Here is a 26477-nt window from a genome sequence, read left to right as displayed (position 1 = left end):
ATTGAATGAAACTCCGACATTGTCCTTTTTGCCTCAGTGTAACTACGTTAACTTTTTCTGCCTGTTTCCAAAAGCGTTTGGATGTAGGCTATTTGGGGCGCGTAAAGTTAGGCCCCAAAGCTTAGGCTTACGCATCAATGCCAGATAGCCTGAAAATAATTAAAGAAAAACCTCAATGTAGCCTATAGATATATAGATTTTTATGTATTGGTTTTTCTTTATTCAACCCTACGGATATATATCCGTGGGGACTGCAGGTTATGAATCAGTTATGAGTCAACCTGCGCACCACTACCTGATAGTTCCTAAAAGAAAGCCAATAGCAAATTTGATCACATTTCTGTAGAGGTGTGGGAAGAATGTGGCAGTGACTTTTCCCAACAAACAATGCATGCCGCCTTATTGTGCCAAACACTGGCCGCGCATTCTGCATGATTGATTGTCCTTTAGAACAATTTAAAAGTAGATGCTACACTCTACACTTCTATGCAAAATACGAATTGTTGTTCAATATTTTGTTTATCAATACATGATTGTGTTTCTATCTCCTGCCTTGGTAAGTATACTTTAGGCTCTGAAATGAAATAGACTAGGCTATGATGTCGCGCTCCTAATATCGCACAGCATTTCTGTAACCTACCCATATTGTCACATAGGCTACTGTCTATGCTACCCGTCTATTTACTTTAGAGCATGCTTGGGTATTGAATGACCAATTAATCAATTTGTTGTGTATCCGGAATAATTTAAACCAATTATGTCAGCAAAGGAGAGACATGTCCTGCAATATGATTATGATTTAGGCATATAGGCTGTAATAAAAGTACAATAAATATTAGACGACATCCTGCTATGCGATCTACCAATGTCGAATGCATCTGTTTAATCATTACGCCTACGTTTTAATGTTTTTGCCTAAAATTTTTATAATCCCCTGTCCATCAAACACCTCCCATTTCCCCCAAACGAACAATAAGCATATTTGCTTGCAATACAGCTGATAAACCTTCTAGAAGTTGTGCGGACGAATAGTGTGAGATTGGCGTGGAGATATGTACACTTCCCTTCAAGTACAAAACTGATAAAAACCAACCTTTGCGGGAAAACTGGCGCACACAAGATTTAGAGTATGTTTGTGCGCACGCACCTTTGATAAATGAGGCTCCTGGACAGCAGCGTCTTTGTACGCCACTGGAAGCCTATCCAAGCAACCTCTTACAAATCACGACCAATACATTAGTGAAGGAGGGACTTGGTACTGCTTGTGTTGGTGGCTGCTTTACAGTCAGAGGGACCCGGGACATAGTCTGGTACACTTCACTTTTCCCAGGATTTGCGTTTGTAGTAGCCTATATCCGAGCGACAACACCATCTTCTACTACTACACAGATAAACGACCCGTCAAATCACCATGAAGAATCCTATGTTCTGGGTTTTGCTGACCGGAATGACCATTCTTCTGATTCAACAAGGTAGGCTATTTTAATTTTGCTGGAGAAATGGCAGGTGCCATTAGTGTAATAGCTATTGCATTATCATGTAGCATATATTAGGTTAGCGCGCACCTCTTCTAGAGATGCGCGCGCTTTTTATATAGGCTATTGTAGAACCCTTACATATTGCGTGGATCCGAGATTTGACATCACATGCCAAAAAAGTGGCAGCGTAGACCAAGCGATTAGTGTGGGACTTGACTGTCATAATGTTGGTGGCCTTAGTCATCAAGCAATTTCGAGGTTTGTCTCACTAGTATAGCTCCAAGTGCTTGTAAACCCAATTAAGGCTACATTATGAATATGTTCCCTATCATTGCTTCTCTGATGCAGCAATTCGTCCGTGTCTCTTGATGCACCTTGTGACTCTAACCGCCGAGCTTATTGACGCATTGTAAATCGCACTCTGACAGGAGGACTTTGCGTAAAGTTGATTAAGTATTAGTGGTTAATCCGCATCTACAACGTGTTCAGGCCATCGAAGTTAAGCCGTGTTAGCCCTCACAGGCAACCCCCGTGATTGGAAATGCGACATTTGCTATTGAGGGAGTATCCTAGCCTACTTTATTAGTGACATGTGGCATGCTTCTAATGTTTTCTCTGTAGGCCTAATTGTTGTGGGCAGCTTCACTGAATGTTTTTCTATTAGCCAACAAGTTGCTTCTTCACATAGTCCATATGTTTTAATAGTTTTGTAAATACTGTAGAATCTTTTTACCTGGGGCGGTAGGTAGCCTAGAGAGTGTTTGGCCAGTAACGGATAGAACGCTGGTTCGAATCCCCGAGCCGACTAGGTGAAAAATCTGTCGATATTCCCGTGAGCAAGGCACTTATCCCTAATCGGTCCTGCAAGTCCCTCTGGATATGAGTATGGACTAAAATGGAAATGTTATAGACTCCATCAATCTAATTTAATCACCTGTCTTCTTATGCGCCATCATGAGAATGCCAAGGCAAGTGAGAATGGGACACATTAGGCAATGTAGGCTAGTGGATGAGCAGTTTGGTAATCTGTTTTTTTTGGTAAGTGGCATACCGTATGTCACTTACACAAAAAAGAAGATTACCAAACTGCTCATCCACTAGCCTACATTGTCTAATGTATCCCATTCTCACTTGCCTTGGCATTCTCATGATGGCACATTAGAGAGCCACAACAATGTGTAGAGGACAGGGATGTCCTTTGTGGAAAACAGCCCTATGACAATTTCCCCCTCCAACCACTCGGCTCTGTGTGTTGAGAATTGAGTGCATTAGACGAGCACAAGTGGCAAGGCTGTGCCTCGTTGTCTAGGAGGCTGAGCAAGCTTGTGTTTTCCTCCCCTCTACCCCCTCCCTCTTCCCCCTCCTCTCCCTTGAGCCTCTCTGTGTGGCTCCGAGGCAGATCTGTCCGAGCGTTGCCAGGATGCAGCACATATTCCTGTGGCGCTCCGGCCAAGATCCTCGCAGGTCCTGTCTATTGTGTCCCCCAGTCCTTCCACCAGCCTGCCTCAGCCAAAGGCGAGAATTATTGGTGGTTAAATCGAAATTTGGAGCAACAGCTGTTGTTCGACTTCCAACCGAGAGTGCGGGGGGGGGGTAAGCATTGTGAGGGTGTTAAGCTTCCCATGTGAAAAGACATGAAGATCCTTGCTGATGGGTAGAGTGTCCTTTTCTTATAACAAGGCTACTAAATAGAGATGACCTCCCCTGGCAAAATATGCTGTTTTAGTGCGCCCTCCCTGTGAAAAGTTTACATTTGTACATTTTAGCAGACGCTTTTATCCAGAGCGACTTAGGGTTAAGTGCCTTGCTCAAGGGCACATCTACCAATTTTTCACATAGTTGGCGAAGAGATTTGAACCAGCGACCTTTCAGTCACTGTTCCAACGCTCTTATCCACTATAGGCTACCTGCCGCCCAGTCAGTCTATGCCCACTGTGCCCATCTCTTTGTACACAATGCACATAATACCTTATAGTGCTTTTGAAAAATTAATCAATGAGCATAACACACAGATGGAACACTATTACTAGCCAAATCTGACCAATCTGCATTGAAAAGTGATGTTTAAAATTTGACGAGAAAGAGGAACATGACCAATTCACATTGAAAAGTGAGGACGTTATACAGTAGAACACCAGAAATGACCTATTATTTTCCTTTGCTTTAAGAAAGTGCCATCTTATTGGGTTCGCCCTCATTTTTCCAAAGTGACACTTCCCCTGTGCTTCCCGGCACAATATGTTATTAAGCAAATTAGGTGCAGATGAGGATCGTGAATAATTTACACCGGTTACTACCCAGATGTGAAATTGCCACTTTGCCCGTTTCATCAAAATAACAACAGGGCTTGCTCATTTCCTGAAGGCGCAAATTATAAGTGAGAGGTTTTTAGAGGTCATAGTTATAATAGTGGGACATTTGTCACTGTTGTTTGGGACAATTTATTGTCGCAGCATTACAGTATTATAGCACAGTATTTCAACACTCATACATGTTTGTAACTTGTTGATGTGCTTGTGCTCTGTAGACACTTCGTCATTTAAATCCAATCATATTTAATACTGTCTATTGAAACACCATCAGGTATGCATCAGAGATGGTCTGTAAACCCGATTGCATGATGAGAAATCTTGTCTGAAACCTGACTTGTGTTAGCTCCCCGAGTGAATGTCTAAGCTTTAGCTCAGGGAACTAACACAGTCTTGTGGCACGCAGGAGACTAACCCTGGTTGGTCACATATAGAATCTGATAATTATCAGGAAAAATATTCACAGTGCTTAGGCCTACCCTTAGGCATGACATTGACAATGCTATTGACTGCCATAAAAGTATACTCACTATTCAAATGGGATGTCGATATTTTATCAGTAAATAGCTAAGCAATATGATGAAAAGATTCCAAATATTTGCTTCTTGCAGCTTTTCCAAACCAAAGACATTTAATGAATTAACATAAACCCTTCACCTCAAATCCATATTAATTTACCGTGTGCACAAATTGCATTCTAAAGCCGTTAAATATGTCTTCGCGGGAATTTCAATGTGCTGAATTTGCCCCGTCCTTGTTGCAGTTGGCTCTGCGCTTCCTGGAAAGAAGAAAAATGCTGCACTGTCATTACGCCACATTATTGTTATTGTTATTGTTTTTTTTTTTTTTTTTACAACTATTTTTTATTGTTTTTCCACAGCGCCCCACAAACAACACAAAACAAAGACAAAACTCCCACTGTACAACACATTCCCCAAGGTGATCAACATATGGTTTCCCAATTTTCTGGGGTTTTGTTTAACTTTATAATATACACTGATCAAAAACTTAAACGCAACATGTAAAGTGTTGGTCCCATGTTTCATGTGCTGAAATAAAAGATCCCAGAAATGTTCCATACCCATAAAAAGCTTATTTCAATAAAATGTTGTGCACAAATGTATATACATCCCTGTTAGTGAGCATTTCTCCTTTGCCAAGATACTCCATCCATTTTATTTATTTAACTAGGCAAGTCAGTTAAGAACAAATTCTCTAATGGTAGATAGCTAGATTGTTCATTTCAAATATAGTATCTGTGACCAATGATTCTCCTCAATTTCTTACTTTAGATCTGTTTCCCATTTTTTCCTTATAGGTTCTGAAACATCAGGTAGAGTTTCAATCAACCCTTGATATAACTTGGAAATCATCTTCTTTTGGTAATTCAAAAATATTTCTGAGTTGTAAGATAAGACAGATAAGATCACGTCGACAGATATGGTGCTCTGCTTCTAGCTCTTAAGCAACTTTGCAGTATTTTTATTTTTTTGTGTGTTATTGCTTACATTATTAGCCCAGAATTTGTTTTGTGTTATTACACACAGCGGGAAATACGTTTTGGATATCAGAGTGCCAGTAACTCACCAGCATTACAACCAGAAATAAAACGTTCCCAAATTGGATCCTATGTTCGTACCCCCCAGGGCAATTAAAATTATTCCAGAGGCTGCTCCAAAACACCCCTGGCGGATTCAAGATATACGGAGTGGATTGTAGTCCGACTCAGGTGGCGTGCACACCCTCCACCACTTCTGAGTATATGACTCGGTAATGTTCAGTCTCTGGATAATAAAGTAGATGAGCTCAGGGTGAGGATCTCCTTCTAGATCGACACCAGGGATTGTAACATACTCTGTTTCACGGAAACATGGCTCTCTCTGGATATACTGTCCCCGTCCATTCAGCCATACTGCTTTTTGCTGCTCCCTTCCTATAGGCAGAAACTCAAACAGGAAGTACCCATGCTAAGGTCTATTCAATGCTGGTCTGACCAATCGTAATCCATGCTTCAAGATTGTTTTGATCACGCGGACTGGGATATGTTCTGGGTAGCCTCTGAGAATAACACCAGAAAGTGTATTGCGGATGTTGTTCCAATTGTGACTATTAAATCCTACTCAAATCAGAAACCATGGATAGAAGCCACATCCGCGCAAAACTGAAAGCACGAACCACCTCATTTAACCATGGCAAGGTGACTAGGAATATGGTGGAATACAAACAGTGTAGTTATTCCCTCCGTAAGGTAATCAAACAGGCAAAATGTCAGTACAGAGACAAAGTGAAGTCGAAATTCAACGGCTCAGACACGAGACATATGTGGCAGGGTCTATAGACAATCACGAATTACAAAGGGAAAGCCAGCCACGTCGCGAACACTGACGTCTTGCTCCCGGACAAGCCAAACACCTTCTTCGCCTGCTTTGAGGATAACACAGTGCCACTGTAATGGCCGACTCCCAAGGACTGTGGGCTCTGGTTCTCCATGGCCGACCTGAGTAAAACATTTAAACGTGTTAACCCTCACAAGGCTGCTGGTGCAGACTGCATCCCTAGCCACGTCCTCAGAGCATGCGCAGAAGAGCTGGCTGGAGTGTTTATGGATCATGCCCCTATTCACATCAGCGGGACCGCAGTGAAGAAGGTGGAAAGCTCCTCAGCGTACACATTACTGACGGCAAACTGAAAAACAGCTTCTATCTTAAGGTCGTCAGACTGTTAAATAGCCATCACTAGCCGGCTTCTAGCCGGTTACACAACCCTGCACCTTAGAGGCTGCTGCCTTATATACATAGACTTGGAATCACTGGCCACTTTAATAATGGAATGGAACACAAGCCACTTTAATAATGTTTAAATAATGTATATACTGTATTCTATTCTACTATATTTTTGTCAATTCCACTCCAACATTGCTCAATCGAATATTTATATTTCTTAATTCCATTATTTAATTTTTAGATGTGTATATTGTTGTGAATCATTTTTAGATACTACCCCACTGTTAGATACTACTGCACTGTTGGAGCTAGGAACACAAGCATTTCACTACACCCGCAATAACATCTACTAAATATGTGTATGTGACCAACACAATTTGATATGATTTGTTTTTAAGTACTTAAAAAATTTACCTTGGATAATCCAAATATTTTTTGTAATTGATTGAATAACAGTAGAGATCCTTCATAGTACACATGTTCAAAATTCATGATGCCACTTTGGAATCAAGACTTAAAGGTGTTGTCAACACTGGAGGTAAGGTGGGGTTATTCCAAATAGGGGTATCTGGCGATATCAATTCTCTCCACCTCATGAATTTAGGTAAATTTTCCCAAATACGAATGGAATTGAGAATCATTGGATGGTCTGTTTTTTTCTTCAACACATTGGACCCAAATTGGTGAATATATTTGAGATCATAAGGTAAAACATGTATTGCTTTGATACTCCTCCATGCACAAGGATAGTCTGCTGTCCATTGTTTAAGTGAACGCAGTTGTGCAGCCCAGTAATACATCTTTACAAGAGGTAGTTCAAGACTTTCAGCTTTATAGGGTAAGTCTAAAACAGTCAAATTGACTCTTTAGATCTTTCCATTCCAAATAAAGTTGGAGAGCAGGCCGTTTATTTATTCAAAAAGTTGGTTGGAATTTAAACTGGCAGAGCCTGGAATAAATACATCAACCTTGGTAGTATATTAATTTTGATTTTGACCCTACCTAACATAGAAATAGGGAAAGATCTCCATCTCTGAACATCAGATTCAATTTGATCTAAAAGGAAAATGATAAAATGTATATGCCTCTTCCAGAATGGATGGTATCAGTACACCAAGATATTTCACATGTGTCTTTGTCTATTTCCACTTAAATTGACTTTCTAAACTTGAGAAGTCATAATTAGAAATGAGGAATTATTTTAGTTCTCCCAATTCACTTTGAATCCTGATACCGAACCATATGTGTCCAACAGTAGTCAAATAAATTATAGAGAATGTTCTTGTTCAGATAAATAAAGTAAAATGACATCTGCATACAATGATATCACATGTTGATCACCAATCTCTATGCCCCAGATTGAGCCATGAGTTATAATTATTGACGCTAGGGGTTCTGGCAAAGGAAATACATAACTAGACAAAGAGCATCCCTGTTTTGTCCTTCTTGATAACTTAAATGATTCAGAGATCTGTCAATTTGTTTGTATAGATGTTTCAGGGATTTGTACAATAGCTCAATCCAGGAAAGAAATACAACACCAAAACCAAACTTGCCCATTCCACCCTATGTGACGATCGTCGTAATCCTCCTCCTCGGACGAGGAGGAGAGGCGAGAAGGATCAGACCAATATGCGGAGTGATTAGTGTCCATGATTATTTAATGAATCGAAACTGAACACGAAACAAAAGAACACCATGAAACAATCGACAAACAGTCCCGTGTGGCACGAATGCAGACACGCGATACAACCACCCACAAAACACACGTGAAACCCCGGCTGCCTTAGTATGATTCTCAATCAGGGACAAACGATCTACAGCTGCCTCTGACTGAGAATCATACCAGGCCGAACACAAAAACCCCAACATAGAAAAACACACAGACCAACCCACCCAACTCACGCCCTGACCAACTAAATAAATACAAGAAAAAAGGAAAACAGGTCAGGAACGTGACACCCTATCAAATGCTTTTTAGCATCTATTGATACTGCCACTTTTGGAGAGTTTGAGTTCTTAGTATGATGAATTATATGGAAAAACGTATAAACCATTTTTGATCTGAGTAAATTTATTTTTGTATTACTGTTTCTATACAAAAAGCCAATACGATAGCAATGATTTTGTAATCCACATTCAATAGGAATACTGGTTGGAAGGATCTGCATGACAATGGATCCTTATCTTCTTTTAAAGTAGGGTGATTATAGCCAAACAGTGACTAGGGAAGTACATTTTTCTGTCAAGATGCTATGAGCATAAGTAACATAGGCTTTAGTAATTTGGGATGAAAGTGTCTATACAATTCCACTGGGAATCCATCAGTACCAGGAGATTTCCCATTTTGGAGATTATTGATGGCCTCCAACAATTCACCTGGGGTTTTTATCAATATACATTTTCTCTTGTTCACTTATTGGTAAAATGGCCTTAAGGAAATTGTCTATATCCTCCTTTGAACTTCTGTTTTTTGGATTGATACAGTGTGTGATAAAATGTTTTATTAAAGACTGAGCTGATTTCAGAAGAATCCATTGTTATGCTACCATCTGGGATTTGGATGGTACATTCCTCTTACTCTTTAATTTGCTAATAAATTAAAGGTGAATTTACACCTTGCTAAACACATTGTTGCTTTGATTCCATGGCAGCAATCTCTGCAGATCAGTTATATTCAAGCTTTAAAGTATCAACTGTTGAAGTGTGCTAGCATTTCTATCTAACTGTTTTCTTTCTAAGTTGTGAAATTTCTGTTCTACTATTTCTAATTTGTTATGGTCTTCTTTTTCTTTGGGGAAGAGTAAGACATCATACAACCTCTCATATATTCTTTGAGAGCTTCGCAGACAACAGTTGGGCATACTAAATGATCAACATTTATTTCCTAAAGCATCCCGGAGTCGCCTCTAAACTGTTGACATTGGAACTGGTGTTTTGCAGGTACTATTTAATGAAGCTGCCAGTTGAGGACTTGTTAGGCGTTTGTTTCTCAAACTAGACACTCCAATGTACTTGTCCTCTTGCTCAGTTCTGCACCGGGACCTCCCACTCCTCTTTCTATTCTGGTTAGAGCCAGTTTGCGCTGTTCTGTGAAGGGAGTAGTACACAACGTTGTACGAGATCTTCAGTTTCTTGGCAATTTCTTGCATGGAATAGCCTTCATTTCTTAGAACAGGAATAGACTGACGAGTTTCAGAAGAAAGTTCTTTGTTTCTGGCCATTTTGAGCCTATAATCGAACCCACAAATGTTGATGCTCCAGATACTCAACCAGTCTAAGAAGATCAGTTTTATTGCATCTGTAATCATCACAACAGTTTTCAGCTGTGCTAACATAATTGCAAAAAGGTTTTCTAATGATCAATTAGCCTTTTAAAATGATGAACTTGGATTAGCTAACACAACATGCCATTGGAACACAGGAGTGATGGTTGCTGATAAGGGGCCTCTGTACAGCTTTGTAGATATTCCATAAAAAAATCTGTCGTTTCCAGCTACAATAGTCATTTACAACATTAACAATGTCTACACTGTATTTCTAATCAATTTGATGTTATTTTAATGGACAAAAAATGTATAAATGACCCCAAACTTTTGAACAGTAGTGTAAGTATTCAGCTCCTTTACTCAGTACTTTGTTGAAGCACCGTTGGCAGCGATTACAGCCTCGAGTCTTCTTGGGTATGACGCTACAAACTTGGCACACCTGTATTTGTAGAGTTTCTCCCATTCTTCTCTGCAGATGCTCTCAAGCTCTTTCAGATTGAATGGGGAGGGTCGCTGCACAGCTATTTTCAGGTCTATCCAGAGATGTTTCATCGAATTCAAGTCTGGGCTCTGGCTGGTTCACTCAAGGGCATTCAGAGACTTGTCCTGAAGCCACTCCTGCATTGTCTTGGCTGTGTGCTTAGGGTTGTTGTCCTGTTGGAAGGTGAACCTTCGCCCCAGTCTGAGGTCCTGAACGCTACAGAGCAGATTTTCATCAAGGATCACTCTGTACTTTGCTCCGTTCATCATTACCTCAATCCTGACATGTCTCCCAGTCCCTGCTGCTGTAAAACATCTCCATACCATGATGCTGCCACCACCATGCTTCACGGTAGGGATGGTGCCTGATTTCCTCCAGACATGACACTTGGCATTCAGGCCAAAGTGTTCAATCTTGGTTTCATCAGACCAGATAATCTTGTTTCTCATGGTCTGAGAGTCCTTTAGGTGCCTTTTGGCAAACTCCAAGCAGGCTGTCATGTGCCTTTTACTGAGGAGTGGCTTCTGTCTGGCAACTCTACCATAAAGGCCTGATTGGTGGAGTGCTACAGAAATGGTTGTCCTTCAATTGTCATTTACCTCCAATCAAGTTATAGCTCAGAGTTATATCTCCAAGTTATAGCTCCAATCAAGTTATAGTCTGGCTCAGAGCCTGGGGAACATGGGCCGTGTGTGTGTGCCTGAGTCACCAGCACTATCTACCCCGTCGACCCCAACACCCTGCAGATTGCTGAGGTGGACAGAGGCACATACTGGCGCAACCCATTCAACAGCCTCGTTAGTCCACGGCAACTGGAGGAGTTTATTGTCATGGGTACTGACGTCATCAGGAACCAGAAGCTGGGGGCGGGAGCAGGCATAAGGTCCAATAAGCACATCCTGGCTGAGGTGTGAGTGCAGAAGACCTCAGAGATGGACACGGCTCAGCAGTACCACTGTCGCAACTACCTGGGCCACCTGCTCAACATGACTTTGCCAATTCCAATGTTACTGACAAGTTTCTGAACAAGATGAACCCTAGTCATATTCCTGACGTGGTGCTGATAAAGAAGAGCTACGACTGCAGCAAGAGGGTGAATGGCTACTATATTGTAGTAGCTACTATATTGTAATCACTACATCCTATGGATTTGGATACTGCTTTAAAGCAACTTTCTGCAGCATTAGTAAAGATGTGATCAATACATGTTGATGATTTCATTCCTGTGCTGTTTGTAACTAACCCTAGTACAGTGGATTGTGAAAGTATTCACCCCCCTGGAATTTTTACTATTTTTGTAAAGGCAGTCATTGTTGTTCTCCCCCTTAGACGAGGAGGAGCATGGATAGGACCAAGATGCGGATTGAGGGAAATAAGCCATCTTTTAATGACAACAGCAAACAAGACACTACAAAACTACAAAACAACAAATGTGACTAACCTTCAACCGTCCTGTGAGGACACAGGAACAAACACCCACAAAACCCCAGTGAAACCCTGGCTGCCTTAGTATGACTCTCAATTAGAGACAAACGATACACACCTGTCTCTAATTGAGAATCATACCAGGCCGAACACAAAAACCAACCTAGAAATACAAAACATAGACTACCCACCCAACACTCACGCCCTGACCAATAAAGACATACAAAACAAGAGAAAACAGGTCAGGAACGTGACAATTTTGTTGCCTTACAAACTGGAATTAACATTCATTTTTGGGGGGTTTGTATAATTTGATTTACACAACATGCCTACCACTTTGAAGATGCAAAATATTTTGTATTATGAAACAAACAAGAAATAAGACAAAAAAATGGAAAACTTGAGCGCGCGTAACTATTCACCCCCCAAAGTCAATACTTTGTAGAACCACCTTTTGCAGCAATTACAGCTGCAAGTCTCTTGGGGTTTGTCTCTATAAGCTTGGCACATCTAGCCACTGGAACTTTTGTCCATTCTTCAAAGATGAACTGATCCAGCTCCTTCAAGTTGGATGGGTTCCGCTTGTATACATCAAGCTTTAAGTCATACCACAGATTCTCAATTGGATTGAGGTCTGGGCTTTAACTAAGCCATTCCAAGACATTAATTGTTTCCCCTTAAATCACTTGAGTGTTGCTTTAGCAGAATTCTTAGGGGCATTGCCCTGCTGGAAGGTGAACCTCTGTCCCAGTCTCAAATCTCTGGAAGCAAAAGTTATAGCAGGAAGCACCAGTGACTAGATCAATAAAAAAAGTGGTCAGATGAAGCAGATGCTAAGCTACAGCACTGTTTTGCTAGCACAGACTGGATATGTTCTGGGATTCCTCAGATGGCATTGAGGAGTACACCACATCAGTCATTGGTTTCATCAATAAGTGCATTGATGATGTCTTCCCCACAGTGACCCTACGTACATACCCCAACCAGAAACCATGAATTGAAGGCAACATCCGCACTGAGCTGAAGGCTAGAGCTGCTGCTTTCAAGGAGTGGGACTCTAACCCGGAAGCTTATAAGAATCCTGCTATGCCCTCCGACGAACCATCAAACAGGCAAAGCGTCAATACGTGTGCTCCCTCTTTGGCCTCTAGGTCACCAGGCTGCTCATTAGGGCGCACACCTGTCACCAGCGTTAGGCGCATAATGACACTTACCTGTACTCCATAACCTCCTTGATTACCTGCCCTATATATGTCACTCCCTTTGGTTTCTTCCCCAGTCGTCATTGTTCCTGTTCTATGTCGGTGCGCGTGTTTCTTGTTTTGTTCATTTATTAATTAAATGTATTCACTCCCTGAACTTGTTTCCAGACTCTCAGCGTACATCGTTACAACAGGACTAAGATCAAATCGTACTACACCGGCTCTAACACTCATAAGATGTGGCTGTTACGGCTGTCGTCGGAATGAGACAAAGGTGCAGGGTGGTAGGCGTACATTTTGAATTTATTAAATTCCAAAAAAACAAGAAAGAAAACAAGAAAACAAGAAAACGACACGTAAAGTATTGTAGCGCTAAACCAGCAACTAACAAAAACAAGATCCCACAACAGAAAGTGGGAAAAAGGGCTGCCTAAGTATGATTCCCAATCAGAGACAACAATAGACAGCTGCCTTTGATTGGGAACCATACTTGGCCAAAAACAAAGAAAGACAACATAGAATGCCCACCACAAATCACACCCTGACCTAACCAAATAGAGAAATAAAACAGCTCTCTAAGGTCAGTGTGTGACAGTAGCAGTGCTTGCAAACCATTAGACTACAAAGAGAAGCACAGCCGAAAGCTGCCCAGTGACACGAACCTACCAGAATAGATAAACTACTTCTATGCTCGTTTCGAGGCAAATAACACTGAAACATGCATGAGAGCACCAGCTGTTCTGGGAAGACTGTGTGATCGACGCTCTCCGCGGCCGATGTGAGTAGGACCTTTAAATAGGTCAACATTCACAAGGCTTCAGGGCCAGACGGATTACCAGGACGTGTACTGCAAGTATGCTCTGACCAACTGGCAAGTGTCTTCACTGACATGTTCAACCTCTCCCTGTCCGAGTCTGTAATATCAACATGTTTTAAGCAGACCAACATAGTCCCAAGAACACTAAGGTAACCTGCCTAAATAACTACCGACTCGTAGCACTCAAGTCGGTAGCCATGAAGTGCTTTGAAAGGCTGGTAATGGCTCACATCAACACCATTATCCCAGAAACCCTAGACCCACTGCAATTTGCATATCGCCCTAATAGATCCACAGATGATGCAATCTCTATTGCACTCCACACTGCCCTTTCCCACCTGGACAAAAGGAACACCTATGTGAGAATGATATTCATTGACTACAGCTCAGCGTTCAACACCATAGTGCCTTCAAAACTCATCAATAAGCTAAGGACCCTGGGACTAAACACCTCCCTCTGCAACTGGATCCTACGACTTCCTGGCGGGCCACCCCCAGGTAGTAAGGTTAGGTAACAACACATCCGCAATGCTAGTGCTCAACTCAGGGGCCCCTCAGGGGTGCGTGCTCAGTCCCCTCCTGTACTCCCTGTTCTCTCATGACTGCACAGTCAGGCACGACTAACACCATCATTAAGTTTGCCGATGACAACACTGGTAGGCCTGATCACCGACAACGACAAGACAGCCTATAGTGAGGAGGTCAGAGACCTGGCTGTGTGGTGCCAGAATAACAACCTGTCCCTCAACGTGATCAAAACAAAGGAGATGATTGTGGACTACAGGAAAAAGAGGACCAAGCATGGATTCATTCTCATCGACAGGGCTGTAGTGGAGCATGTTGAGAGCTTCAAGTTTCTTGGTGTCCACATCACCAACAAACTTACATGGTCCAAGCACACCAAGACAGTCGTGAAGAGGGCACGACAAAACCTATTCCCCCTCAGGAGACGGAAAAAATTTGGCCTGTGTCCTCAGATCCTCAAAAGGTTTTATAGCTGCACCATCAAGAGCATCCTGACTGGTTGCATCACTGCCTGGTATGGCAGCTGCTCGGCCTCTGACCGCAAGGCACTACAGAGGGTAGTGCATACGGCCCAGTACATCACTGGGGCCAAGCTTCCTGCCATCCAGGATCTCTATACCAGGCGGTGTCAGAGGAAGGCCCTAAAAATTGTCAGACCCCAGCCACCCCAGTCATAGACTGTTCTCTCTGCTAACGCAAGGCAAGCGGTACCGGAGCGCCAAGTCTAGGTCCAAGAGGCTTCTAAACAGCTTCTACACCCAAGCCATAAGACTCCTGAACATCTATTCAAATGGCTACCCAGACTATTTATTTCTCCCCACCCCCTTTTTTACACCACTGCTACTCTCTGTTATCATCTATGCATAATCACTTTAATAACTCTACCTACATGTACATATTACCTCAATAACCTCGACTAACTGGTGCTCTTGCACATTGACTCTTTACCGGTACCCCCCTGTATATAGTGTCGCTATTGTTATTTTACTGCTGCTCCAATTACGTGTTACTTGTATTTCTTACTCTTATTCTTTTTTTTAACTGTATTGTTGGTTAGGGTCTCGTGAGTAAGCATTTCACCTGTTGTATTCGGCACATGTGACAATATTTTACATTTTCTATTTGAAAATGACTGTAAAAACTGTTAAGACCCCTTGGATTGATGAGGAATTGAAAAATTGTATGGTTGAGAGGGATGAGGCAAAAGGTAGGGCAAATAAATCTGGCAGCACATTCGATTGGTAAACGTACTGCAAATTGAGTAAGCATGTGACTAAACTAAATAAAAAGAACAAGAAATTATTCTATGAAACAAAAATAATGGATATAAAGAATGATGGTAAAAAGCTTTGGAGCACTTAAAATAAAATCTTGGGCAAAAAGGCAAACTCCATCATTCATTGAATCAGATGAATCATTGGCAACATTAGACATGCCAGCAACAAAAGCTGACACTACACATCCAAGTATATCTGACAAAATTATGAAAGACAAGCATTGTACTTTTGAATTCTGTAAAGTGAGTGTGAAAGCGGTGAAAAAATATTGTTGTCTATCAATAATGACAAGCCATCGGGGTCTGACATCAAAGAGCTGCAGTTAGTGGCACAAAACCCTAAACAGCTAAATATTGTAATGAATGATTTGGAAATTGACTGAACTACTTGGAGTTCCCCTAGATTGTAAACTGTCATGGTCAAAACATATGATACAACAGTAGCTAAGTTCGCTAAGAAGTCTGTCCATAATAAAGCACTGCTCTGCCTTCTTAACAGCACTATTAACAAGGCAGTTCATACTGGCCCTAGTTGTCACACCTGGACTGCTATTCAATTGCGTGGTCAGGTGCCACAAAGAGAGGTACTTACAAATTACAATTGGCTCAGAATAGGGCAGCACAGCTGGCCCTTAAAAGTACTGTGTGTTTACAATTTCAGCATCTAGGCTGTATGGCATTTGAAATTCTTCCATTCCGGTTGTTCCACAGATTTCGGGGAAATTCTATGAAACAAAGATTTGAATCTTTCAGTAATCTTTTTATCCGCTGTTCTCTGGAGCTTTTCTCTCGATTTTTTTTTACATTATCAGATATTTTCTTAATCTGCTTGAACAGTTTGCCAGTGAGGATTTCTGTTATTAATGTCTCTAAGCTCACTTTGTCAGCTACTCTGTGGAGATTTCTGGTATGACGACCGTGAGATAGTCAGGTGAAGGTGATCCGTTTGACATTCCCTTTCTTTACAAAACATCTGCCTCTTGTATACATGTAGGAAAGAACTCGAATACAATAAATAACTGAAACGTTATGTTGGCAACTGCATGTTATGGCAAATATTAGATTGAGAAATAGAGACAAACAAACATAGCGAAACAACGTGACCATGGACCAAGTAGCTGGCGACAATACTTTCAATCACACAACATTTCAGGCTGCTAATAGTGATGTGGGAAAAAGATCGATACAGTTACATATCGGAACATTCTTTTTTAACAATATATCGTATCGTTTTGATAATATCGCAATATTATTTTTCCGCTATTTGGCTGTAACTGTTTGGAACATCAAATCACAAAATCACAGAGTCGAATCGCAACACATATCTTATCGGCACCTAAGTATCGTGATAATATTGTATTGTGAGGTCCCTGGCAATACCCAGCCCTACAGTAGCTGCTAACAAACATGGTCAAGTTCAGTGGTGTGGTCACTTGGCGTGTGGTATGGTTTAGTAAAGCAGGAAGACTGATTAATAATCCGTGCAGAGGACGACTTCAGAGCAGGCCATTCATGGGTTGTCATGTCAAAGGAATGCTCAATGGAGTTCTGCCATCCAGGACCTCTACACCAGGTGGTGACAGAGGAAGGCCCCACATTTCTTTCTTTCTCCAGCCACCCAAGCCATAGACTGTTCTGTCTGCTATCGCACGGCGGTAGCCATAAGCCATAAGACTGCTAAATAACTAATCAAATGGCTACCTGCATTGACCATTGTTTGCACTAACTCTATGCACACACACTGGACTCTACCCACACATACTTACACTGACACCCCAACACACACACACACACACACACACATGCTTTCACACTCACCACATACTGTCTCTTATCTATCCTGTTGCCTAGTCACTTTACCACTACCTATATGTACTGTACAAACAGTGGTTCTTCCTGTAAAAGTTGCGTCATACTGCAGCACACCTTGCGGGCTGCCGCAGAATTCTATGGCACGTTATTTAATTGTCAGCCATTGTTGCCATGCTAGTTAGTGCTAGTTTGACCACCAGAGGGCATCTTTGAGAAGCATTTGATAGTCTTCAATATTGGTTGTACTAGAGAATCTAAAACCTTTTTTTGTAACAACATAGAATATGGGATTGATTTTAAGAAATTGTGCTTAATTCATTTGATTAATATTTTGGTGTTTCTATTGCAAGAAAAATGAAACCCTCAGGATTTCCATTAGGAAAATGTGACGCTGTACAACTTGACGGTCGGGAGTAGACTACCCTAATTGTAGTCTAACCAATACACAAACGGACCTTTATTTAACTAGGCAAGTCAGTTAAGAACAAATTCTATGTACAATGATGGCCTACACCAGCCAAACCTAAATGACGCTGGGCCAATTGTGCGCTGCCCTAAGGGACTTACAATCACAGCCAACCTAACTAAGAAATACATTTGAAAATACAATTCTCCCCCACTCCCCTTCATGGAAAGAGTATTGTCCTGCAATACTCTTGGAAAGAGTGGAAAGATGGAAAGAGTATTGTTCCCCGCCCTCTTCAACGCATCATTCTCCGCCTGACTCTCTGCCAATGACGAGTGACTCTCCGCTAATACCGCCTGGCTCTGGACAATGCATCAGCTGTTGCCCCTATCTCTGCACACAGATAATGTTTATCTTTTGGATGTTATGGGTGGAGTTTGGGGCGGGGTGAGGAGTACTGGAAAGGTGTGGCTTTCAGGTTACAATGGGCCATAAGTATACAGCAGATCGCCGATTGTCCTCACTTTGAGTATGCTGTAACAACATACTGTAGCACGATGACCAGGATCTCTATTCATTTAAGTGAGCAGACTAGGGCTTTCAGGAGGAACGGGAAATCTACTGGAGATATTTCAAAAATACTGGTAGACTTGGGGATTTTGGTCACGGACAGTGCTATTCGCAAACACTATCATCAGATGCCTGTGTTACGCCGAATGCAAAAGCCTGGGAAAATTAACAGGTACAGTAGGCTACAATACTGTAAAGTAGGCCTAATAATGCTTAAATAAATCGACTGCTGGTATTTACTGTATGCTGCACATTTTTACGTTGTATTCCATTTCCAGCGAGACTATTCAAGCGATCAACTCACTAATGGATGAAGATGCACTCTGCAAAGGCCATCAAAATTGCTACAGAAAAAAGGAAGAAGATCAAGCATGCTGAGTCCCAAGCATCCCCTCAAACTCCATGTGTGGGTGGAAATTTTTCGCCAGGGACCAGGCTCATATTTAATTTTTTATAGGAAGTTTAGCTATTTACAAAGCAAGATGTACATAAAATATTGTAGCCTACACCTCACGGACTGCTATGTGTTCCACAATAATTCACTGTTGCCTCCTTTTTCAGGTATCATGGCTCGAGATTTCTTTGAGGAAGAAATCATTAAGTGATATGCTGGACCTTATGTCAGAGAGGTATTTCTGGGACCACATTGTTTCTTTCAAGGTAGGATTATAGCAATATTTGGTTTAGGCCTATTTACATGTATATTTCTAGTATTGTACCTGATGTTACCTGTTAGGCTAAATGTATTTTTTTTCTCCTCCAGATGCAGACAATGACTCAAACCAAATTGTGGGATTTACACACCTACAGTAGCCGGGCTATGAAGAGTCTATTGTCCTGCTAATAGCAAACATTGTTTGCATGATGGGCTACACCTGCTACAGTACTACAGTGCACTTGTGAAAACCTGTTTTTAAAATGCCTCCAGCTGTCCATCACTACTGTAAATAAAAATAAAGCATCTTGTTTCCATTCTGTATTGTAACCACAATGTCACAAATCATTTGTATCTATCTTTCCAATTACTTTTAGTGTTTGGGATTTACAAATGTGTGCTGTGAGAAAATCTAATAATAATAATGGCTTTGTAAATAAGGATGAATTATGAAAGGAAAATGACATGCGCAAGAGACGGTGGTAATATTTTTAGAGACTATAATACATGTTGTCCAGGTCAGGAAGAATGCTGCTACTTATTTATTTTGATCCAAAGCCATGAATACGTGAATCACCCAGCTTTATGTAGGTGCCGAGGCTATATGACTGCGCCATAAACTTGATTATTTAGCAGACATCACTTGCTTATATTCAGTAAACAAATACACTACCGTTCAAAAGTTTGGCGTCACTTAGAAATGTCCTTGTTTTTGTCACGATCGTTATATAAATAATCGGACCAAGGCGCAGAGTGCATAGAGTTCCACATTTTATTTATCGTGAAACTTCAAGAAAACAACAAAGAAATAACGAACGTGAAAGATCGTAGCGCACATACAAAAAACAATATCCCACAACGCAGGTGGAAAAAGGACCACACTAAGTATGATCCCCAATTAGAGGCAACGATCATCAGCTGCCTCCAATTGGTAACCATACTCACACCATCATAGAAAATAAAAACTAGAAAACCCCCTAGTCACGCCCTAACCTAAAACACAGGGCGTGACAGTACACCCCCCCCCCCCCCCCCCAAAGGTGCGGACTCCGACCGCAAAACCTGAACCTAGATGGGGAGGGTTAGGGTGGGCAACTAGCGTCGGTGGTCAGGGTGTGACAGTTTAAAAAGCACATTTTTTGTTCATTAAAATAACATCAAATTGATCAGAAATACAGTGTAGACATTGTTAATGTTGTAAATTACTATTGGAGCTGGAAAGGGCAGATTTAATGGAGTATCTACACAGGCATACAGAGGCCCGTTATCAGCAACCATCACAGAGAATAGGTCAAAGCAATATGGTGGATACCTATATTGAGCAATTGTTATAATCTGTCCAGGTCTTTCAGTATAGATGAAAGGGAGGAGATGAGGGGAGGAAGCCAGTTTCGAGATGGCCCCATATGTCTCCTCAGTCCTCATCCACCCTAACAGTTGGGCGTCGTCACTCAATACTTTTCTGTCAGCCGAACATCCCTACCAGTGGGAAAAGTGCCTTTTTTGCATTTGGATCTGTCCTAGTGAAGCGGAACTGTAGTGGTGAACGTTATCGTGGACCAGATGGAAGAGTTAGCCGTTTGCTAGCACATGGTCAGTGCAGTTAATCCCTATATGTCTGATTGCTGGGAGCCTGCCCAGCGCTGGTCCGTTTGGGTGCAGGGAATGGGATAGGGCCGATATTTCAATTAGTGCTATCACTGATTGTGCTGGAAATCTTGGCAAGGCTTCGGCATTGGCAGTCTGCGAGAGTGTCATTAGGAGGCTTTTGAGGCACTGGAGACTGAGAGTAGTGTTTTCGGAAGTTGTGAGATGATGACACAAACCACGTTTCCATCTAGCCATTTCATGTGGATGAATTACCTGAAGCATGAAAAAAGTCACGACTGGGCTGATGGAAACATGAAATGCCAGGACAAGATTATAAAGGCCGACAGACAATTAGTTCGTATGACATGGTGGGACCTTTTTCTGTCGGTAAAATTAAATATGCGAGAAAGGGCAGGTCTTATTCTGGTGACATGATGATTGATGTTTGGAAACAAATATAAATAATATTGCTCTTATCCATAATAATATCATAATGTAGGTAGCCTACCCGCACTGTATCTAGGAGCTGTTGGCTAGAGCGCATATGCCCAGACCTGAGTGGGCACATTTGCTATACTGCAACAGTTTCTGTGACAAAACAATAGAGTTGAAAATGCGATGGAAACCCATTTAAATTTAATATTCAGTACAATGTGAATGTAAATATATTTTACAGCAAAGGTAATTTTTTTGTGCACTATATCACACACAGCATTTTATCCTCAAAACTTCATATTGTTTGATGCAGATTTTAAAATATTAGCATTAAACTCTGTTGAAATTTGGATGGAAACCTAGATTTGAAGTCTTAAGTTTACATACACCTTAGCCAAATACATTTAACTTGGGTCAAACGTTTCGGGTAGCCTTCCACAAGCTTCCCACAATAAGTTGGTTGAATTTTGGACCATTCCTCCTGACAGAGCTGGTGTAACTGAGTCAGGTTTGTTGGCCTCCTTGATCGCACATGCTTCTTCAGTTCTGCCCACACATTTTCTGTAGGATTGAGGTCAGGGCTTTGTGATGGCCACTTCAATACCTTGACTTTGTTGTTCTTAAGCCATTTTGCCATAACTTTGGAAGTATGCTTGGGGTCATTGTCCATTTGGAAGACCCATTTGGGACCAAGCTTTAACTTCCTGACTGATGTCTTGAGATGTTGCTTCAATATATCCACATCATTATCCTACGTCATGATGCCATATATTTTGTGAAGTGCACCAGTCCCTCCTGCAGCAAAGCACCCCCACAACATGATGCTGCCACCCCAGTGCCTCACGGTTGGGATGGTGTTCTTTGGCTTGCAAGCCTCCCCCCCCCCCTTTTTCCTCCAAACGTAACGATGGTCATTATGGCCAAACAGTTATTTTTTTGATTCATCAGACCAGAGGACATTTCTCAAAAAAGTACGATCTTTGTCCCCATGTGCAGTTGCAAACCGTAGTCTGGCTTTTTATGGCGGTTTTGGAGCAGTGGCTTCTTCCTTGCTGAGCGACCTTTCAGGTTATGTCGATATAGGACTCGGTTTACTGTGAATTTAGATACTTTTGTACCTGTTTCCTCCAGCATCTTCACAAGGTCCTTTGCTGTTGTTCTGGGATTGATTTGCACTTTTCGCACCAAAGTACGTTCATCTCTAGGAGACAGACGGCTGCGTGGTCCCCTGGTGTTTAAACTTGCATACTATTGTTTGTACAGATGAACATGTTACCTTCAGGCGTTTGGAAATTGCTCCCAAGCATGAACCAGACTAGTGGAGGTCTACCATTTTTTTCCTGAGGTCTTGGCTAAAAATCTTTTGATTTCCCCATGATGTCAAGCAAAGAGGCACTGAGTTTGAAGGTAGGCCTTTAAATACATCCACAGGTACACCTCCAATTGACTCAAATTATGTCAATTAGCCTATCAGAACCTTCTAAAGCCATGACATCATTTTCTGGAATTTTCCAAGCTGCTTAAAGGCACAGTCAACTTAGTGTATGTAAACTTCTGACCCACTAGAATTGTAATACATTGAATTATAAGTGAAATAATCTGTCTGTAAACAGCTGTTGGAACAATTACTTGTCATGCACAAAGTAGATGTCCTAACCGACTTGCCAAAACTATAGTTTGTTAACAAGAAATTTGTGGAGTGGTTGAAAAATGAGTTTTAATGACTCTAACCTAAGTGAATGTAAACTTCTGACTTCAACTGTAGCGACTGTGATGCAAAACTTGAGTGTGTCCTTTTTAGAGGATCATCATTGCCCTCTATGGCAGTTTTATTTTCACATTGATAATCCAATTAATTTGTCATCGTCCAAACACGCCTGAAGCTGACAGAGACATTTTTGGAAATGTACAGTACCATTCAAAAGTTGACACACCTACTCATTCAAGGGTTTTTCTTTGTTTTTACTATTTTCTACATTGTAGTATAATAGTTAAGACATCAAAACTATGAAATTACACATGGAATCATGTAAGAACCAAAAAAAGCTAAACAAATCAAAATATATTTTATAGTTGAGATACTTCAAAGTAGCCACACTTTGCCTTGAGGACAGCTTCGCACACTCTTGGCATTCTCTCAACCAGCTTCATGAGGTAGTCACCTGGAATGCATTTCAATTAACAGGTGTGCTTTGTTAACTTAATTTGTGGAATTTATTTCCTTCTTAATGTGTTTGAGCCAATCACTTGTGTTGTGACATGGTAGGGGGTGTATACAGAAGATAGCCCTATTTGGTAAAAGACGAAGTCCATATTATGGCAAGAAATTTGAGTAAGTAAAGAGAAACAAGAGTCCATCGTTACATTAAGACATGAAGGTCAGTCAATTTCAAGAACTTTGAAAGTTTCTTCAAGTGCAGTCACAAAAACCATCAGGTGTTATGATGGAACTGGATCTCATGAGGACCGCCACAGGAAAGGAAGACCCAGATTGCAGCCCAAATAAATGCTTCACGGAGTTCAAGTAACAGACATATCTCAAAAACAACTGTTCAGAGGAGACTACATGAATCAGGCCTTTGTGGTCAAATTACTGCAAAGAAACCACTACTAAAGGAGACCAATAATAAGAAGAGACTTGCTTGGGCCAAGAAACATGAGCAATGGACATTAGACCGGTGGAAATCTGTCCTTTGGTCTAATGAGTCCAAATTATTTATTTTTGTTTCCAACCGCCATGTTTTTGAGAGGTAGAGTAGGTGAACGGATGATCTCTGCATGTGTGGTTCCCACCATGAAGCAACGGTCCATTAAAATAACATCAAATTGATCAGAAATACAGTGTAAACATCGTTAATGTTGTAAATGACGTTTGTAGCTGGAAACGGCAGATTTTTTATGGAATATCTCCATAGGCGCACAGAGGCCCATTATCAGCAACCATCCCTCCTATGTTCCAATGGCATGTTGTGTTAACTAATCCAAGTTTATAATTTTAAAAGCCTAATTGATCATTAGAAAACCCTTTTGCAATTATGTTAGCACAGCTGAAAACTGTTGTCCTGATTAAAGAAGCAATAAAACTGGCCTTCTTTAGACTAGTTGAGTATCCGGAGCATCAGCATTTGTGGGTTCGATTACAGGCTCAAAATGGCCAGAAACAAAGACCTTTCTTCTGAAACTCTTCAGTCTATTCTTGTTCTGAGAAATGAAGGCTATTCCATGTGAGAAATTGTCAAGAAACTGAAGGTCTCATACAATGCTGTGTACTACTCCCTTCACAGAACAGTGTAAGCTGGCTCTAACCAGAATAGAAAGAGGAGTGGGAGGCCCCGGTGCAAAAGAAATCTGCGGTTTCCAACTACAATAGTCATCTACAACATTAACAATGTCTACATTGTATTTCTGATCAATTTGATGTTATTTTAATGGACAAAAAAATAGCTTTTCTTTCAAAAACAAGGACATTTCTAAATGAACCCAACCTTTTGAACGGTAGTGTATTTTGATTTGTTGAAAACCTTTTTGGTTACTACATGATTCCATATGTGTTATTTCATAGTTTTGGTGTCTTCACTTATTCTACAATATAGAAAATAGTAAAAATAAAGAAAATTCCTGAAATGAGTAGGTGTGCCCAAACTTTTGACTGGTACTGTATGTGTCCAGATATGTTGGTCTTGGTAATGTATTTCTGACCTGTAAGGAAAATCAACATATTGTTTTGTAACATTGAGACTTAATTTTGTTTACTGTATGTGATGTTGACATATATGGATCTTCTGCATAATACAAAATGTGAGTGTATTGCTGAACTGAAATGAGTTAGGCTCGGAAGTTTACAGATTGTGTGTGTGTATTCGTATGTGCGCACGGGGATACATACAGTGAGCAAATGTTTTGTTATTTTGTCTCTGTACTCCAGCACTTGGGATTTAAATTATATAAAGACTATGAGGTTAAAGTTCAGACTGTCAACTTTCGGGTGAACCATTTAGAAATTTCTGCACTTTTTGTAAATAGTCCTCCCATTTTATTGGGACATATTCACTTATATGTGTATTAAAGTAGTCAAAAGCTTAGTATTTGGTCCCATATTCCTAGCATGCAATCATTACATCAAGCTTGTGACTCTACAAACTTGTTGGATGCATTTGCTGTTTGTTTTGGTTGTGTTTCAGATTATTTTGTGCCCAATAGAAATGAATGGTAAATAATGTATTGCATCATTTTGGGGTCACTGTTTTTGTTAATAAGAATAGAATATGTTTCTAAACACTTCTTCATTAATGTGGATTCTACTATGATTACGGATAGTGAATAGTGAATAATGATGAGTAGGAAAGTTACCGATGCACTAATATCATACCCCCAAGATATGCTAACCTCTCACCATTACAATAACAGGGGAGGTTAGAGGTATGATATTCATCCCTCTGTAACTTTCTCCCTCATTATTGTTTAAACCTCATATTCATTGTATAATTTCAAATTAAAAGTGCTGGAGTACAGAACCAAAACAACAAAAAATGTGTCAGTACCAATACTTTGAGCTCACTGTATGTGTGTGTGGTGGAATCATGCAACGCAATGCTAGTGATTTGTGTCACACCCCCAAGAGTGGAGCGCCAGCATTACTCAGGCAAATCATGTTAATAATATTTTTTATCACTATATCATATCATCATATCAACAGCTGTCATAGATGAGCTCCAATGGCATTTACAAACATAATTAGGCTGTATGTGGGGATGCTTATATGGATGTGCTGTCAATCGGTATTGGTTGCCTCAGCAGGCTTCCCAGAGCCCTTAGTGGGTAGGAAGATATCCTTAAGCTAACACTGTGATATTATGTTGTCAACTGATGGGTTTTACATTCACTGGAAGAGGGACATTGTCCCAATATTGTTATAGCATGTACTGTGTATGGATGACAGATTTAATGCTGTGGTTGCGTGATATCTTGATATGAATAGGCCATTGTCAAAGGTGACCACACTCAATAATCAGCTCTAGTTAACGGTGGTCCTCCTGTGGTAAAAGGGTCATTGGCGGCATGCTCAATCAATACAGAGATTGGCTCATCGAGTTGTTGTTTATGGTTTCACATTAGTGAGATTCAACTAATCTGTATTTATTTCTCCCCTTTTTCCCCCTTTTAGTTCGATTCAAGCTTCTCCGTCTGTTTTGTTAGTAAAATTGCAATGTCTCTAGAGAAATATTAGACCTAATACTGAAAAATATATAATTAGTAGGTGTGTATATTGAAAACACACTAACGATGAAAGTTGAATGTGGATGTTGATTCAGCACCTCATTTGCATCGGAACTTCTCCACAGGTCTCTTTGCGTGACTTAACACTGCAATGTCAAACCAAATCAAATCAAATGTTATTGGTCACACACACATGGTAAGCAGATGTTAATGCAAGTGTAGCGAAATGCTTGTGCTTCTAATTCCGACAATGCCGTAATATCTAACAAGTAATCTAACAAATTCAC

The 26477-nt window shown here is 40.9% G+C and overlaps 1 protein-coding gene across 1 annotated transcript in view; it reads left to right on the top strand.

Moving 5' to 3' along the window:
• The first annotated feature begins 1143 nt into the window (after positions 1-1143).
• LOC129819489 (opioid-binding protein/cell adhesion molecule-like) overlaps positions 1144-26477 on the top strand; it is a 527446-nt gene continuing 502112 nt past the window's right edge. Inside the window, exon 1 of the mRNA XM_055875804.1 lies at positions 1144-1472. Within this exon, the coding sequence (XP_055731779.1) occupies positions 1412-1472 (61 nt within the window). The 5' untranslated portion in view covers positions 1144-1411. The remainder of the gene's footprint in view (positions 1473-26477) is intronic.

Source organism: Salvelinus fontinalis, chromosome 2, assembly GCF_029448725.1.
Source record: "Salvelinus fontinalis isolate EN_2023a chromosome 2, ASM2944872v1, whole genome shotgun sequence".
In the NCBI taxonomy this organism is placed as follows: Eukaryota; Metazoa; Chordata; class Actinopteri; order Salmoniformes; family Salmonidae; genus Salvelinus; species Salvelinus fontinalis.
Note: the sequence above shows the minus strand (reverse complement) of the source record. Positions and strands in the feature narration are given on the sequence as shown.